The following is an 18,321-nucleotide window of genomic DNA, read 5'->3' as shown; positions in this document are numbered from 1 at the left end:
TATGTTAGCTACAAATGTTTTTCCTCTATCAACGATTCTGTTACCCCCAGCACCTTCTTCAACCACCATATACACAGACATAGGTTTACATCCAACGATATTTATTACCTTGATCAACTTTCTAATATCACGATCATCAACAACAGCACAATAATACAGTTGCTTAGGATGTTGATAAGACAGACTAACTTTTGATTCATCGTGAATACCCATCTTACTTTTCATCAAATGAACAAATTTTGTGAATGTGGTGGTGTCGTAAAATTCAACACTGTAACAAAACATTATCGGAATGTATCCCAGTGGCCATACATATGATAGTTGAGAATTAACAAACTCTCATCTTCCATCAGTCATAAGCAATACGGAATACTCATTTGAACTCATACTATGATGTTTGAGAGAAAACAAGATCAAAAACACTAACCTTTATTCTAAAAAACTTTTTCATTGTAATATATACTAGATACGAAATAGTAGTCAAAAGTCATGAATTAGTAGTCAACTCCTACAAAATAGTAGTCAAAAATACCAAAAAGTAGTCAAATACCAAAAAAAACGTAGCTTTTAGGCTTGAAACCGTAACCATAGAGCATATATAGTTTATGGTTTGGGATATCGTAGACCATAAAATGGTCTATGGTTTTGTTTTGCTAAAAAAAACAAAATTAAATAAATAAATTTTAACATCAGTGCCCAAACCATAAGTCATTTAGGGGAAAGAGTATGCAATTTTATTTGTCTACGGTTTTGATGGTTATTATTGGCTAAGTTAACCAAAATACAACTAAATGTATTAAAATATTGCACAAAATATATGATTAAAAGTAGCAATATCACCGACCAACCATAAAGATTAATTATGTAATTTTGACATTTTTTCGAAAGAAAACTTTGATTAGAAAAGAATTAGAACATTGTTTGCAGTTAAAACACGAGTTTTTTACAAAAACATAATAGTTGGAAAAAGTATTTACTTAATAGGGGTAGTTTAAAACTTATTTACCAAGTAATTGTAGTTGAAAAACAAATAATAATAAACCCTAGTTTTTTATTCATTAACTTCACGCGTTATCTCACATGTCTGTCCTCCGTGCGCCGCCACTACGAGAACCACCAGCGACAACGAGTCTCACTGCCCTCATCGTAATTGCCTACAACCCATTTTCCATTACCGGAATTTCTTATAATTGCATTGTTCATGAAGTCGTAGGTAAGTAATTTTTCTTGGCTTTTAGTTTAAGTTGTCATGTGTCAATGGTTTTGGTTGGAGATTGTGTATTGTTTTTTTAATCAACAATTGTTAGTATAGAAATTAATTTCATTATGATTCACTGTTACCGACACAACTTCTTTTGTCACTTTCAATTCCATTATATGTTTGTATATTAATTTAATCTTATGCTAACATACAGTGATTTTTTTATATGTTTATAGGTTTTATAACCAATACAAAACATCATGGAGTGTTTTCTTTTGTATATGTTTATAGGTTTTATAACTAACCGAATATGTTTTATATTAATGTTTTATTTTATATGAAATTTAGTTTTGTATTAATTTGTTATATTATATGAATTTTGTTTTATGTTTTGTTGTTTATAGATTATCATCAATATGCCATCAAAATTTGTTACATTGTTGTGTTATCGTGATGGTAAAATTTGTGATGGGGAAGAAGGTATAACATACAACAAGCCTCCAACTAAAGCTATTAAGGTTCAATATGGAACACAATTCAATGACATAATCAACCAAATTCATATCGCAACATCGATTGATAGGCAACAATGCCATATTAAAGTAATTTGCAGATACCCATCCATTGTTGGAAAGGTTGTAACGCCCTGATTCTCAGGTATTGATTTAAATAAGAATTTATGTGATTCCAAGATCTACACGACGAGTTGGTTGCCCTACTCGTCGAGTAGCAGTGGGTTGGTCCACGTAGTTTAGTGACCTACTCGCCGAGTCCAAAAAGGGACTCGACGAGTAGGAGCTGGCAGATGAAACCCTAAATCCCAGGGTTTTGCACCCTATTTAAAGAATCATAAGCCTCCTTCAGCCTCTTTACAGTCCCTTGAAAGTCCAGAAAACCCTAATCCGTGTGGTGCTTCATTCTTATGTGTTTTAAGCTTTGGAAAGTGTATCTTTGAAAGAAGAACTTGGAGGGAAAGAGGCTAGAAGCAAGGAAAGTGTGGGGGATCAGAAATCTACCTCAGTTAGCATCATTTGAAGGTATCAAGTCGTCACCTTTACCTCATTTCTTTCTAGATCTCATTTGGGTGAGGTTTAGGGTTGTTTTGGCTTGGTTATGATGATATTGTGGTGTATGAGCTAGATCTAAAGTTGCAACTTCAGATCTGGACCCTTCTTGGGTTCTAGGTTCATAAAGTTTCGAGCTTGGTCATGTTTGAAGCCTTCCTTGAGTGTAAAACTCCATTGTAAGCTTGGATTTGTCATTAAGAGCCTTTAGAGCCATGCATGCACGTAAAGTTTGCAACTTTACGTGATAAACATGCCTTGGGAAGCTGGATCTACAATTTGGAGCCTTAGCATGGCTTAAGATCGTCTGTATGAATAAAGGACTGAAGAGACTCAGCGAGTTGTATGAACGACTCGGCGAGTCCAATGAAGATTATCGTAGACTCGGCGAGTTGTATGAACGACTCGGCGAGTCCGATGAAGGTTGTCGTGGGCTTGGCGAGTCAGTCGAGTGACTCGGCGAGTCGGCGAGGGTTTTCCCAACCTTTGGACATGCATGAACTCGGCGAGATATAGGGAAACTCGACGAGTCAACCAAGGATTTTACGACTTCTCGAGTTCAGGAAGGACTCGACGAGTCGGTGAACTGCACTCGACGAGTCGAGTCAACATGGACTGTTGACTTTGACTGTGGACTTTGACTTTGACCAAGGGTTGACCAGTTGACCTTTGGGGGCATTTTGGTAATTTGGAAATTTATGGAAAAAGGGTTTTATGGTAACTATAGGTGGTGGAGTTCGTGTTGGTGATTCGAGAGTTTGAGCCTATCATTTTCAGTGCGACATTGTGAGGTGAGTTATCCTCACTATACTAAGGGGTCTAAGGCACCAAGGCCGGCCCATTGGATATGTTATCCTAGCAGTGGTTATGTTGATTATAAGTTAGTGTTGCATATTAGTGGTTATGCCAGTTAGGTAGATCTATAGGACTACCGGTGATGTTATATGATTATTGCATGCTTTATGAGTTAGTGTTGCATGCTAGTGGTTATGCCAATTAGGTAGATCTATAGGACTACCGATGATGTTATGTGGTTATTGCATGCTCAGTAGTTATGTTACATGATTTATATGCTATGTGGGATGGGTTGAGGTTGTACTGCTCCGTACGGTAACGAACAAACCCTAGGAGCATTCCTGATACGGGCTAAGGGAGACTCGTACTGTGGGCTCGATGGCAATGCAGATGTGAGCTGTGGGCCCGGAAGGCAATCCAGACTCACACTGTGGGACCAGGGGTAATCCAGTCAGTAAAGTTGTGGACCCATTACATGTTGTTCAGTTTATTGTGTTATGATATTGCTGACATGGTTATGTGGACTGTATGTGTATCGGTATTTTGGGGGTAACTCACTAAGCTTTCGGGCTTACAGTTTCAGTTTATTGTTTCAGGTACATCAGGGGATCGTGGCAAGGCGAAGGCGTGATCGTACAGCTCCTCATGTTTTGTTATGTTTCTGGGAAAACTCTGATATTATACATTTTGGAAACCAGATTGTAATGTTTTGATGATTTTGAAATGTTTTTAAAAGTTTAAATTGGCTTGAATTTTTCGGGTGTTACAAGTTGGTATCAGAGCCTTGTTTGAGTGAATTGGAGGAACATGCGTGTGAATCCAGTCTCAAATCAAGGAAAGGTTTTCAAAATGATTTCTAAAATGGTTTTCAAAATAAGTAAATGAGGATACAGGATGTACGATCAGCCGGATCCAGTAAGTAGACCCCAAAATACCATACAGTTATTTGATTATGTGATATGTTAGAACAGCATGCTAGAGATAGGCTAGGGATCTTCAGGGATTGCATGATAGAATTGCATGATTATATGATGTCTGGTAGCCTAGGGTTTTCCTTATATGAGATTGACATCATTATTGTAGTTGCTTAGTGTATGCATCACGGTTATACATAATTAAGATCTTATAGCCTGAGAATGTTTGGCTCGACCTTATGTTCTATTCTTATTGATTAGGGCTTAGGGTAGGATTGGATATTCGAAAGTCTATAGGGTCCAGCGTTATGTGTGGCTAGCATACACTAGTGTTGCAGGGTTGGTGGAAGTTTCATGGATGGGTGGGTTGTGTGAGGTTGGGAGGCAAGTTATGAGATATTTAGCATTCCTCTAGGAGTGAGGATTGAGCGCTCGCCATGTCGTGTATTCAGTTAGGGCGTTGTGGTGATACTTGAGACAAATATGGGTAGGTGTGGAAGGTAGTATGGGCCCGTACTACTAAAAGCACAGGACCCATACGTGTACCAAGGAAGTCACAACCCCTAGGGTTAGTCGGGAGTTGACTCCCAGTTATTTATGTGGATTATCTGATATCTTGTGGTATGTTTCAGAATGGTGATGACGAGATGCTTTGTGGTTGGATCCGGTTTGGGATCAGGATCGAGAGACAGAGGCCAGGAGGAGCCAACAGCACCTGAGTCGGTGGTGCAGATGGGTACAAAGGAGTTGGATGCCAGGATTCGAGAGATCCTGCATGATGAGGTCGCTGCTGCGTTCCGGGCACAGCTGCCGGAGATGTTCGGTTCGATTAAGACCGCCATGGTTGAGTACTTTGATGAGCGCTACGCAGCCCTTGCAGAAACAGCTGCCGCAGCAGCTGCATCAGTTGTATTCGCGACAGGGGGAGGAGCTAGTAGGGACTTCCAGTACAGGGACTTCGATAACACGAAGCCCCCTACTTTTGATGGGACGCAGGATCCCATCAAGGCTATGAGGCGGATATCAGATGTGGAGGGGTGTTTCTTTACCTGCTCGTGTCCTACTGACCAGAAGGTCAGGTGTGATCTGAACCTGCTAAGGTCCGGGGCCAAGGACTGGTGGAGACTTGCGACGGGGTCGTACACTGATGATCAGAGAGCTGCTGTTACTTGGGAGCAGTTCAGGGATATGTTCCACGCCCGATACATTCCACGGGTCGAGCGGGAACGGTTGTCACAGGAGTTTCTGAGTTTGAGACAGGATAGGGAGTCGGTGACGGAGATCACCCGTATGTTCACTGAGCGGGCGATGTTTCACCCGGAGTTTGCTTCCGAGCAGGCCCAGATGACCCGTTATCTGAGCAAGCTCAAAACGGATATCCATCAGTTTGTGTCTACCCAGCGATGTGATACTCTTTTGGAGTTACAGGAGGCCGCTAGACGGCGAGAGTTGGAGATTGAGATGCAGTTAAGAGAGCAGCGGCAGGGCCCGGCACAGTCTCAGCCGGCGCCGAAGCGGTCTTAGACCGCTGATACTAGGACCGGGGGTCAGCAGAGCCGCACTTGTGGGAAGTGTGGCAAGGGTCATTCTGGTGTGTGTCGAGCTGGTAGTGGGTGCCACAGGTGTGGCAAGGAGGGGCATTACGCGAAGGACTGTCGATAGGCAGTCCCAATTCAGGGTATGAGGTTATGTTATCACTGCGATCAGGTTGACCACATAAAGGCCAACTGTCTGTTACTTGCCGCTAAGCCGGCGCAGGCTCCCGCGCCTGCTACATTGAGGATTTCTGATGGGAGGCCAGTAAAGGCAGAGCCTCCGAAGGCTCAGGGGCGTGCCTTCTAGCTTACGGCCGAGGAGGCCAAGGCAGCGTCGGATGTGGTTGTCGGTATGTTTCTATCCCTTATCTCATTTACTATATATGTTGTATACTTATCTGTTGTACCGGTGATTAGGTATGTTTCTAGTGAACTCCTTACCTGCATTGGTTTTATTTGACTCGGGGGCGAGTCGGTCTTTTGTATCTCAGACATTTAGTAGGGAGTTCAGAGTGCCAGTAGGCGAGCTAGAGTGTCCGTTGCGAGTCTCTATCGCCAACGAACACGGGGTTTCTGCTTTTTCGGTCTACCGAGGATGTGAGATGGAGATCTTCGGGATACCTTTTCCGATAGACTTGATTCCGATTCCCATGAGGGATGTATGTGTGATTGTGGGGATGGACTGGCTCAGTCGATTCAGTGTCATGATTGATTGTGAGGGTCAGCGGGTAGTGGTTCGAACCCCAAGTGGGGGAGAACTGATCGTATATGGGTAGGGCACCAGAGTGGGATCAGGGTTCTGTTCAGCCGCCAGATCTCGATAGTACATTCAGCACGGTTGTGCGGGTTACCTAGCGTATGTAGTGGATATGCAGGTTAGAGATCATATTTCGGTTTCAGAGGTTCCAGTGGTTAGGGAGTTTGCCGACGTGTTTCCGGAGGAGTTGCCAGGGATACCTCCGGAGAGGCAGGTCGAGTTCCGGATCGACCTGGTGCCGGGTGCGGCTCCTATTGCTAAGGCGCCATACCGTTTGGCACCACCCGAGATGCAGGAGTTGTCTTCACAGCTGCAGGAACTGTTGGACAAACAGTTCATTCGACCTAGCAGTTCTCCATGGGGAGCACCGATCCTCTTCGTCGGGAAGAAGGATGGATCGCACCGGATGTGCATTGACTATAGGGAGTTGAACAAGTTGACGGTGAAGAACCGTTATCCACTCCCGAGGATAGACGATCTCTTTAATCAGTTACAGGGTGCATCTTGGTTCTCCAAGATTGACTTGAGATCGGGATATCACCAGGTACGGGTTAGAGAGGAGGACGTGGAGAAGACCATGTTTTGGACTCGTTATGGTCACTACGAGTTCGTGGTGATGCCGTTCGGGCTCACCAACGTGCCAGCAGTATTCATGGACCTGATGAATCGGGTCTGCAGACCGATGCTTGATCGCTAGGTTAACGTGTTCATAGATGATATCTTGGTGTATTCCAAGACCCGAGAGCAGCACGAGGAGCATCTCAGGGAGCTATTGGGAGTTCTGAGACGAGAGCGGCTATATGCCAAGTTCTCGAAGTGTGAGTTTTGGTTACGGGAGGTCCAGTTCCTTGGACACCTCGTTAACCAGGAGGGGATTTTGGTCGATCCGGCCAAAATCGAGGCGGTCATGCACTGGGAGGTTCCGAAATCTCCCTCGGACATCAGGAGCTTTTTGGGATTAGCGGGATACTACCGGAGATTCATTCAGGATTTCTCCAAGATTGCAGTACCCCTCACTCATCTGACAAGGAAGGGGGTGGATTTTCGGTGGGGCCCTGAGCAGCAGAGGGCGTTTGAGACCCTTCGACAACGGTTGTGTGAGGCTCCAGTTTTGACACTCCCGGAAGGAGTTGAGGACTTCGTGGTGTTCTGTGATGCATCCATCACAGGTCTAGCGGCAGTCCTCATGCAAAGGGGACGAGTGATAGCTTATGCGTCTCGGCAGTTGAAGCCGCACGAGACGTGATACCCTACGCATGATTTGGAGCTGGGAGAGGTGGTGTTCGCTCTCAAGATATGGAGGCATTACCTTTATGGGGTCCGTTGTACCATATACACGGATCACAAGAGCTTGAGGCATATCATGGATCAGCCGAACCTGAACATGAGACAGCGCAGGTGGATGGATGTAGTCAAGGACTACGACTGCGAGATCCTTTACCACCCTGGTAAAGCGAATGTGGTTGCGGATGCTTTGAGCCGCAAGTCAGCTGGGTCTTCCACCCCAGCGGTATGTATGAGGATAGCAGTGGATTCTCCGCTTGTGAGTTTGATCAGAGATGCCCAGGTTGAGGGCATGCGACCGGAGAATTGGAAGCTGGAGAGGATCAAGGGTGAGAATACCCGGTTCATGCAGGATAGTCGGGGATTATTGACCCGATGCGGTTGGGTCTGGGTTCCGATGTCTGGTGGGGTCAGGCAGACGGTCATGGAGGAGGCTCATAAGTCTCATTTTTCTATTCACCCGGGGGCCACCAAGATGTATAGAGACCTGAGTTTGAGCTACTGGTGGCCATGTATGAAGCGAGAAATCGCTTGGTATGTCGAGAGGTGCTTGACCTGCAGGATGGTCAAGGCTGAACATCAGAGGCCGCATGGTAAGTTGCAGCCTCTAGAGATTCCCATGTGGAAATGGGAACAGATCACGATGGATTTCATTACCAAGTTGCCAAGGACGGCAAAGGGATTTGATGCTATATGGGTCATCGTTGATCGATTGACCAAGAGTGCCCATTTCTTGGCGATTCGGGAGAGTTCGTCGGCCGAGAAGTTGGCCGACACGTACGTTCGTGAGATCGTGTCTCGCCATGGGGTTCCCGTTTCCATTGTATCCGATCGGGATGTCAGGTTTACCTCCCGTTTCTAGCAGAAGTTCCACGAGGAGTTGGGCACGCGGTTGCACTTCAGCACAGCATTTCATCCGCAGACTGACGGTCAGAGCGAGCGGACCATTCAGACCCTCGAGGATATGTTGAGGGCGTGTGTCATTGATTTCGGTGGGAGCTGGGATTCCCACCTACCGCTTGCAGAGTTCGCCTACAACAACAGCTATCATTCCAGCATTGGCGCCCCGCCTTTCGAGCTGTTGTATGGACGGAGATGTTGCACGCCAGTTTGTTGGGGTGAAGTCGGACACAGGGTGATGGGGCGGACGGAGCTAGTATTGCAGACTACCGAGAAGATTCAGCAGATTAGGCAGCGATTGCAGACCGCTCAGATTCGGCAGAAGAGTTACGCCGACAGACGTCGATTTGAGTTAGAATTTCAGGTGGGTGATATGGTTCTCCTGAAGGTCTCGCCCTGGAAGGGTGTGATCCGCTTCAGGAAGAGGGGGAAATTGGGTCCCCATTACATTGGACCGTTCAGGATCATTGTCAGGGTTGGCAAGGTGGCTTACATGCTAGAGCTACCGGAGGAGCTTAGTCGGATCCACAGCACTTTCCACGTTTCGCAGTTGCGAAAGTGCATTATGGATCAGGAGGCAGTGGTATCACTAGATGATATTCAGGTTGATGAACGCCTGAATTATGTGGAGAGGCCTGTGGCCATACTGGAAAGGAAGATGAAAGTTTTGAGGAACAAGGAGATACCCTTGGTGAAGGTACAATGGGAGCATCGTAGGGAGTCTGAGTGGACGTGGGAGCCAGAGGCAGAGATCCGGGAGCACTATCCGGAACTGTTCGCCGCGGCAGACTTTGAGGACGAAGTCTAGTTGTGGGATAATTGTAACGCCCCGATTCTCAGGTATTGATTTAAATAAGAATTTCTGTGATTCCAAGATCTACTCGACGAGTTGGTTGCCCTACTCGTCGAGTAGCAGTGGGTTGGTCCACGTAGTTTAGTGACCTACTCGACGAGTAGGAGCTGGCAGATGAAACCCTAAATCCCGGGGTTTTGCACCCTATTTAAAGAATCATAAGCCTCCTCCAGCCTCTTTACAGTCCCTTGAGAGTCCAGAAAACCCTAATCCGTGTGGTGCTTCATTCTTGTGTGTTTTAAGCTTTGGAAAGTGTATCTTTGAAAGAAGAACTTGGAGGGCAAGAGGCTAGAAGCAAGGAAAGTGTAGGGGATCATAAATCTACCTCAGTTAGCATCATTTGAAGGTATCAAGTCGTCACCTTTACCTCATTTCTTTCTAGATCTCATTTGGGTGAGGTTTAGGGTTGTTTTGGCTTGGTTATGATGATATTGTGGTGTATGAGCTAGATCTGAAGTTGCAACTTCAGATTTGGACCCTTCTTGGGTTCTAGGTTCATAAAGTTTCGAGCTTGGTCATGTTTGAAGCCTTCCTTGAGTGTAAAACTCCATTGTAAGCTTGGATTTGTCATTAAGAGCCTTTAGAGCCATGCATGCACGTAAAGTTTGCAACTTTACGTGATAAACATGCCTTGGGAAGCTGGATCTACAATTTGGAGCCTTAGCATGGCTTAAGATCGTCTGTATGAATAAAGGACTGAAGAGACTCGGCGAGTTGTATGAACGACTCGGCGAGTTGTATGAACGACTCGACGAGTCCGATGAAGGTTGTCGTGGGCTCGGCGAGTCAGTCGAGTGACTCGGCGAGTCGGCGAGGGTTTTCCCAACCTTTGGACATGCATGAACTCGGCGAGATATAGGGAAACTCGACGAGTCAACCAAGGATTTTACGACTTCTCGAGTTCAGGAAGGACTCGACGAGTCGGTGAACTGCACTCGACGAGTCGAGTCAACATAGACTGTTGACTTTGACTGTGGACTTTGACTTTGACCAAGGGTTGACCAGTTGACCTTTGGGGGCATTTTGGTAATTTGGAAATTTATGGAAAAAGGGTTTTATGGTAACTATAGGTGGTGGAGTTCGTGTTGGTGATTCGAGAGTTTGAGCCTATCATTTTCAGTGCGACATTGTGAGGTGAGTTATCCTCACTATACTAAGGGGTCTAAGGCACCAAGGCCGGCCCATTGGATATGTTATCCTAGCAGTGGTTATGTTGATTATAAGTTAGTGTTGCATATTAGTGGTTATGCCAGTTAGGTAGATCTGTAGGACTACCGGTGATGTTATATGATTATTGCATGCTTTATGAGTTAGTGTTGCATGCTAGTGGTTATGCCAATTAGGTAGATCTATAGGACTACCGATGATGTTATGTGGTTATTGCATGCTCAGTAGTTATGTTACATGATTTATATGCTATGTGGGATGGGTTGAGGTTGTACTGCTCCGTACGGTAACGAACAAACCCTAGGAGCATTCCAGATACGGGCTAAGGGAGACTCGTACTGTGAGCTCGATGGCAATGCAGATGTGAGATGTGGGCCCGGAAGGCAATCCAGACTCACACTGTGGGACCAGGGGTAATCCAGTCAGTAAAGCTGTGGACCCATTACATGCTGTTCAGTTTGTTATGTTATGATGTTGCTGACATGTTTATGTGGACTGTATGTGTATCGGTATTTTGGGGGTAACTTACTAAGCTTTCGGGCTTACAGTTTCAGTTTATTGTTTCAGGTACATCAGGGGATCGTGGTAAGGCAAAGGTGTGATCGTACAGCTCCTCATGTTTTGTTATGTTTCTGGGAAAACTCTGATATTATACATTTTGGAAACCAGATTGTAATGTTTTGATGATTTTGAAATGTTTTTAAAAGTTTAAATTGGCTTGAAATTTTCGGGTGTTACAAAGGTAATGAAATATATTCCTCTCCCAATCAAGGACGATAAATGACGTTGAGATCATGTTTGACGTGCTTAGTCTCCATTAAGAACTAAGCAACATAGATCTATACTTAGAGGTTGAAGTTAGTGGCAATAAAAACCACACGAATATAACACCTAGGTATGACGACTTATTTGATACATCATTTTTTAAATTCTTTTTTACTTGTATTATTTTTTTTTTGTTTATTTTGTTTGTAACATTACTTGCAGAACTCAAGAACCAGTTTTGATAGAACAGGAAACAAACATCACTTTATTACCCACTATGAATCACTCTGTCAGCGTGACAGACATGATTCTGAACGAGGACTTCAACATAATTTCCCAATTTGCGGTTATGAACTATGGAATGAATAGTGGGTTTGACACGGACAATGAAGAAGACGAAAGTGGAGATGAATGTGAAATTGAGAAAGGAAGAAATGCAACCGTGGAAAGAGATGACATTGAGGTACCTTCTAGTTTTAATAGTTTAGAAGGAATAAATATGGCAAATGTTAACAATTGGATGGTATCACACTCTGAAAGTAAAAATGATTTAACTCAAAAGTTAGGAGAAAATTCTTTTAAAAATAAGGATGAACTTATCAGAGCTATCAAACTTTATACGATTAAAAAGCATCGACAATATGAAGTGGTTGAAAAATGTCCAACAATTTCGAATGTAAGATGTAAGTTATGCACACAAACCGGTTGTAAGTGGAAACTGCGTGCATCTAAACGTCAACGCATTGGTTATTTTGAAATAACACGATACATTGATCCACATACTTGTTTCCAATATAGAATTACTCAAGACCATCCAAATCTAGATGCAAACTTGATCGCTCAAGAAACTGAACACCTTATAAAGGAACAACCATCTATTAGTATTCCTAATTTAAGAGCTGAAATAGTTGATAAATTAGGATATACTCCTTCATACAGGAAGGTCTGGGTGGGAAAGCAGAAGGCAATTGAACACATATTTGGAAAGTGGGAGGAATCTTATATTGTTTTACCAAAGTTTCTTGCTGCACTTCAGTATTTCAATCCAGGGACTATAGTTGAATGGTGCACTGCTAGATTGACCAATATGGATCAAGTGGAGAGTAGTAATGTTGATAAGGTAGAGTTCAAACGTGTTTTTTGGGCTTTTGCACCATCTATCCATGGATATGAGCACTGTCGACCTGTCATTGTCATTAGCATTGATGCGACACATTTATATGGTAAATACAAGGGCAAGATGATGATTGGAATGGGGGTTGATGGTAACAATCAGATTTTTCCTCTTGCATTTGCTATTGTCGACAATGAATCATATAATAGTTGGTATTGGATTGTATAGACAAAGCGGTCATAATAAAAAAAATGTCCTTCTAAACCTAGAAAACGACCTGCTAATGTGTAATTGTGGTTGACGGAGTAGGATTTATTAGAGTTTTTTTTAGTGATGATTGATTATATAAGATTTATGCAAGGTATATTTGTATTTATGACCTTTGATGACTGTTTTCAGTTTTGTTACTTTTGTGATTATGCTTTTATTCATAAAAGTTAGAAAAAAAAAATGAAACTAGATGTCGTTTTGTCAAGAATATAACAGCCGTTAATATAGAATGTTTAAGAAAAAATAACATTTGCAATATTTATTACTTTATATTTTAGCTTAAAATTCTTTTAGACAACTTTAAGTGATTTTATTAATCACTCGAGCAAATATGCTCTTAATTAAGAACTATTTTAACAAAGAAAAAAAAGAAAAAAACTTTGATATAATAAAGACATGATCATTTATTTTAATTTTAATTTTATATTATAAATTCATACTATAGAAGTTATGGTGGATAGATATTATCTATAGCTCATTTTTTATTGTAAAAATAATTTAAATCCTAAGTAAAAATTCAGGTGAGATCTATTTATGTATATTCCATTTAATTTAAATTGGTAAGTACTAAGTAATGGCAAATACCAAAATACCATGTTTTGGTAATTATGTTTGGAACTACCACACATTTGTAAATATTTTTAAAAGACAAAACTTCAGAAATGGTTCCTGTGGTTTCCGAAAATCTGAAGTTTAGTCCCTAATTTAAAAAAACCTCACGGATCGTCCATGTGGTTTCAAAACTTTTAACATTTGGTCCTTCCGGCTCACTCTGTTACCATTTATCCGTTAAGTAAGGGGCATTTTTGTTATTTCACTACCCATGGACCATTTATGAGGTTTTCTATTACTTTTTTTAAATAAATAAGTAAATAAATAAAATTTAATATGCAAGGGGTCCCACCCCATCTCTCTCTCTCTCTCTCTCTCTCTCTCTCTCTCTCTCTCTCTCTCTCTCTCTCTCTCTCTCTCTCTCTCTCTCTCTCTCTCTCTCTCTCTCTCCAATACATGATCAAGTGCCAGATCATGTTAAGCCCGATAATTACATCCCCCATTATTCGCTAATAATCAACAGCCCTTGAAGAATGAAAATAAACACAGAAGAAATCAAACTTCCTTTCTTTATTCACTTGTAACCGGATGTTGTATGATGATGTTCTTGTTGCTTTTTGGTGCTAGTTTCGATTGATCTGCAGAAATGATGAGAAGTGTATACTCCACAGTGAATAATTCCAATCTCGCCTCCAATTTCCTACTATAACATGTTGAATTTCTTCACTCGATTCATAACCCATTTTAATGGCATAAAACCCGACTACTTTTGAATCTTTCTTCTTGGAATCGATCAGATTCATAACCCATTCTTCATTGTGTTTCTGCAACTAAAAACACCCCCCCCCCTATAGGACACCTTCTTTATCAGATCTACTTCATCAACTTCATTATCAGATCTACTTTTGATTACCAAATTTCCACCTGTCGTCGATCTCCTTCTTTTTCATCTTCTCCAACTCCTGTAATTTCTTTACATTCAAGAAGAAATCAATCATGACAGTTTCATAAGAAGGCAATTTCTCGTAACCAGGGAAGTAATTCATATTAATCACCAGATACCCATCTTCTTCACCATCTCTAATCATATCGAAATTAAACAGGTACAATCTAAGAGCCTTTCTCAGGCCCTTCACTACCTCAACGAGGAATTCAGACGTCTGCATCTTTAGCTCCTCACCGGAGTTATTATCACTCCTTCTGTCGTCACCAACGATTACAACACCTGATATCCGAGAGAAACTTATAGTGCCTGGGAGAAGACGATTTTGAATCGGTTTTCAAGGGTTGGATCGATGAGACTACTAATCCTGGAACCGGTCTTGTTGTTGCTGTCAAAAAGCTTAATCAAGAAAGGGGAGAAGAGAGTAGAAGCGAAAGGGGAAGCCGACAGTCAAAAAACAGAGATGGGTTTGCTTTGTAGGTGGAGAGAGAGAGAGAGAGAGAGAGAGAGAGAGAGAGAGAGATGGGGTGGGACCCATTGCATATTAAATTTTATTTCTTTATTTATTTATTTTTAAAAAGTACTAGAAAACCTCATAAATGGTCCCTGGTAGTGAAATGACAAAAATGCCCCTTACTTAACGGCTAAATGGTAACGGAGTGAGCTGGAAGGACCAAATGTTAAAAGTTTTGAAACCACAGGGACGATCCGTGAGGTTTTTGTAAATTAGGGACTAAACTTCAGATTTTCAAAAACCACAGGGACCATTTTTGAAGTTTTGTCTTTTTAAAAAGTACTATGCCTTAGGGGGGAAAGAATCGTAGCGGGCTGGAGGAGGAGAGGGATAAGCGGGAGGAGATCAATATAGAAAGAGAAGGGTGTTTCGGTTTAAGGAACCCGCTGGAGGTTGAAACCAAAGAAGAAATTTGGGGAAGACGGGTTGGGAGGCATCCGGCTTGGGCGAGTTCGACTCCCTTCACCTTGGGTCCAGCGGCTTGAGCGGGAGGAGAGAAACGATTTCGTCCTCCCTTAGGCAGACGAAATCGTTGTTGGGTTCGCCGGCGGTTTAGGAATTTAGTGGCGGTACCGCCGGCTCATGTTTCCTTCACATGCGGGTTCTAGTGGGATGAAATATTTATTGTATTTAGCGGGTTCGCCAACCCACTGTTAGGGAGGACGAAATCGTTTCTCTCCTCCCGCTCAAGCCGTTGGACCCAAGGTGAAGGGACTCGAACTTGCCCAAGCCGGATGCCTCCCAACCCGTCTTCCCCAAATTTCTTCTTTGGTTTCAACCTCCAGCGGGTTCCTCAAACCGAAACACCCTTCTCTTTCTATATTGCTCTCCTCCCACTTATCCCTCTCCTCCTCCAGCCCGCTACGACTCCTCCCCCCCCCCTATACATGCATATTGAGATGAATAGCCAATAACATAATTTGCTTCCTGTCATTATTCTTTTTCATTCGATGCAAGATGTAATTTTCTATGTTTGTTTTTTTTTTATTAAAAAAACAAATTATGTACAACATTTATTGTTTTTTTTCTTTTAATAGAACAAATTATTTTAGCAATTTTTTTTTAGTTTTAAATTAACAAAACTCTATTTTTAAAGAAAACAAATAAATATTATGTTTTATTTTATTTTATATTTTTTAATTAAATTAAATAAAAAAGAATGACGGGGTAAGTGGGTTGAAAAAAATAGGGTTTTCATGTGTGGTGGGAGAAAGAAAAGCTGAGGCTGGCGCTGGGAATGGTGGGTTGGGAGGGAAGGAGTACAAAACTCGTTAAAACACTACGTGCTTCTTCAGATGTTCGGCAATCATCAGTGATTGTGATTCTGTTCGTCTCAATTTTGATTCAGTTTACACTTACACACAAATGAAATCAATCTCTATCTGCAACCCCAAATCCATATCTGCTACTGTTGCTTTTGCATTACAATCGTTGCTACAATTTCATCATCAATGCCACCCAACTCCCCTCCGATCACACTCACCGAATACACTACTTGATGAATTCACTGCCTCCTGTTATCGCAAAGACCTCCCGGTTGCCATGAAAGCTTTGGCTTTCATGCAAAAGCACCAAATTTGGGCCGATTCCGTCACATATTCTGAACTCATTAAGTGTTGTCTCGCTCGTGGCGCCATCCAAGAAGCCAGACTAGTCCATAAACACGTTTTCTCTAATGGGTACAACCCCAAAACTTTCTTGATTAATACTCTCATGAATATGTACGTCAAATTTAACTTATTAAACGAAGCACAGGAACTGTTCGATGAAATGCCTGAGAGAAACGTAGTCTCTTGGACCACCATGATAGCTGCTTTCTCTAATGCAAAAATGAACGACAAAGCCATGGAGTTCTTGATTCTTATGATCAGAAACGGAATTCGCCCCAACATGTTTACTTATTCTTCTGTTTTGCGATCCTGCAATGGCTTACCCATCCTCAAGCAAATCCATTGCAGCATAACTAAAGCTGGTTTGGAGTCTGATGTATTTGTCAGAAGTTCACTCATTGATAAATATTCCAAATGGGGTGAACTCCAAAACGCATTAACCACTTTCAACGAAATGGAAACAAGTGATTTAATCGTCTGGAACACAATAATCGGTGCATTCACTCAAAACAACAATGGAGATGAAGCTTTGAATCTCTTCAAACGAATGAAGAAATCCGGATTCATGTCAGATCAAGCAACATTAACCAGTGTCTTAAGTGCTGTCACAGGGATGGCTTTATTAGAACTTGGAAGACAAGTACATGTTCATGTCCTCAAGTACAACAACCAAGACTTGATTCTTGGAAACGCGCTTCTTGACATGTATTGCAAGTGTGGAAGCATGGAAGATGCAAGATTTGAGTTTACAAAAATGGTGGAAAAAGATGTAATCTCATGGAGCACAATGATAAATGGTCTAGCACAAAACGGTTTCAGCCATGAAGCTTTGAAAATGTTTCAAACCATGGAAGCTTCCGGAAGCAAACCTAACTACATCACAATGGTTGGAATCCTATTTGCTTGTAGCCATGCGGGATTAGTAGAAAAGGGTCGATTTTACTTTGAAAAAATGGAAACTATTTATGGGATTAAACCGGGAAGAGAGCATTATGGTTGCATGGTTGACCTACTTGGAAGAGCTGGTCAACTCAATGAGGCTGTAAAATTGATACACAACATGGAGCCGGGACCCGATGTGGTGACGTGGCGGACTCTGCTCGGTGCATGTGGGATGCACCGAGACACAGGGTTAGCCGCGTATGCGGCTAACCGAGTCCTGGACCTTGACCCTGATGATTCGGGTACATATAGTTTGCTATCAAACATATACGCAAATACTCAAAGGTGGGAAGATGTGGAAAAAGTGAGGAGAACAATGAGGGGTAAAAACGTCAAAAAGGAACCCGGGTGTAGTTGGATTGAAGTGAATAAAGAGATTCATGCGTTTATAGTGAGGGATGATTCGCATCCGGAGATAGAAAAGATTATGAGAGAGGTGAATTGTTATGTGAAGAGGTTAAGGGAAGTGGGGTATGTTCATGATACGAGTTTTGTGTTGCAAGATGTTGAAGGAGAACAAATGGAAGATCCGTTGTTGTGTCATAGTGAAAAGTTGGCGATTGTTTATGGTTTAATGGTTTTGGTTAAGGGAAAGACTATTAGGATTAGGAAAAATATTAGAATTTGTGGAGATTGTCATCTTTTTGCTAAACTTTTGGCGAAAATGGAGAATAGGAATATAGTTATTAGAGATCCGATTCGTTATCATCACTTTCAAGGAGGAGTTTGCTCCTGTGGGGATTATTGGTAGTAACATTAGGATCGATTTTGCTTTCAAATTTTCTTACTTACTAAGGTATTATACCTTGGAAATCTACTTAGATTATAGTATTGTACTTTCAAAAAAAGAAAAAAAAATCTAATTGGACATTATACACATCAAGAAATCCACCCAATTATAGGAGTGAATATGCTTTGTGTTTGGATGACATTAGTATAATTGGGTAGATTTTTCCAAATATAGTTTTGTAACAGGATGAAATGAAAGTAGATGATTTAATAAACAAATGAGTAAATTACACGAATGGTCCTTATGGTTTGGGTTAATTTGCGTGTTGGTCCCTAACTTTTTTTTTTTTTAAAGACAAAACTACAAAAATAGTCCCTGTGGTATGCATTTTTTGGGGGTTTTAGTCCAAAC

At 42.0% G+C, this 18,321-nt stretch overlaps 2 protein-coding genes across 2 annotated transcripts; both read left to right on the top strand.

Moving 5' to 3' along the window:
* The first annotated feature begins 1,080 nt into the window (after positions 1 to 1,080).
* On the top strand, positions 1,081 to 12,577 carry LOC145131339 (uncharacterized). The gene is made up of 4 exons (XM_079066043.1): positions 1,081 to 1,213; positions 1,438 to 1,478; positions 1,606 to 1,784; positions 11,458 to 12,577. Exons 1-4 carry the CDS (start codon positions 1,081 to 1,083, stop codon positions 12,575 to 12,577), a joined length of 1,473 nt encoding a protein of 490 aa, XP_078922169.1.
* A 3,309-nt stretch (positions 12,578 to 15,886) lies between these two features.
* On the top strand, positions 15,887 to 18,182 carry REME1 (Pentatricopeptide repeat (PPR) superfamily protein). Its single transcript, XM_079063683.1, has one exon. It carries the CDS (start codon positions 15,994 to 15,996, stop codon positions 17,929 to 17,931), a length of 1,938 nt encoding a protein of 645 aa, XP_078919809.1. The 5' UTR covers positions 15,887 to 15,993; the 3' UTR covers positions 17,932 to 18,182.
* The last annotated feature ends 139 nt before the right edge of the window (positions 18,183 to 18,321 follow it).

The sequence above is a fragment of the Lactuca virosa genome, chromosome 8 (assembly GCF_052849685.1).
Source record: "Lactuca virosa cultivar CGN04683 chromosome 8, Lactuca_virosa_CGN04683_v6, whole genome shotgun sequence".
NCBI lineage: Eukaryota > Viridiplantae > Streptophyta > Magnoliopsida > Asterales > Asteraceae > Lactuca > Lactuca virosa.
The sequence above is the reverse complement of the archived record's forward strand: the minus strand, read 5'-3'. Positions and strand labels throughout refer to the sequence as shown.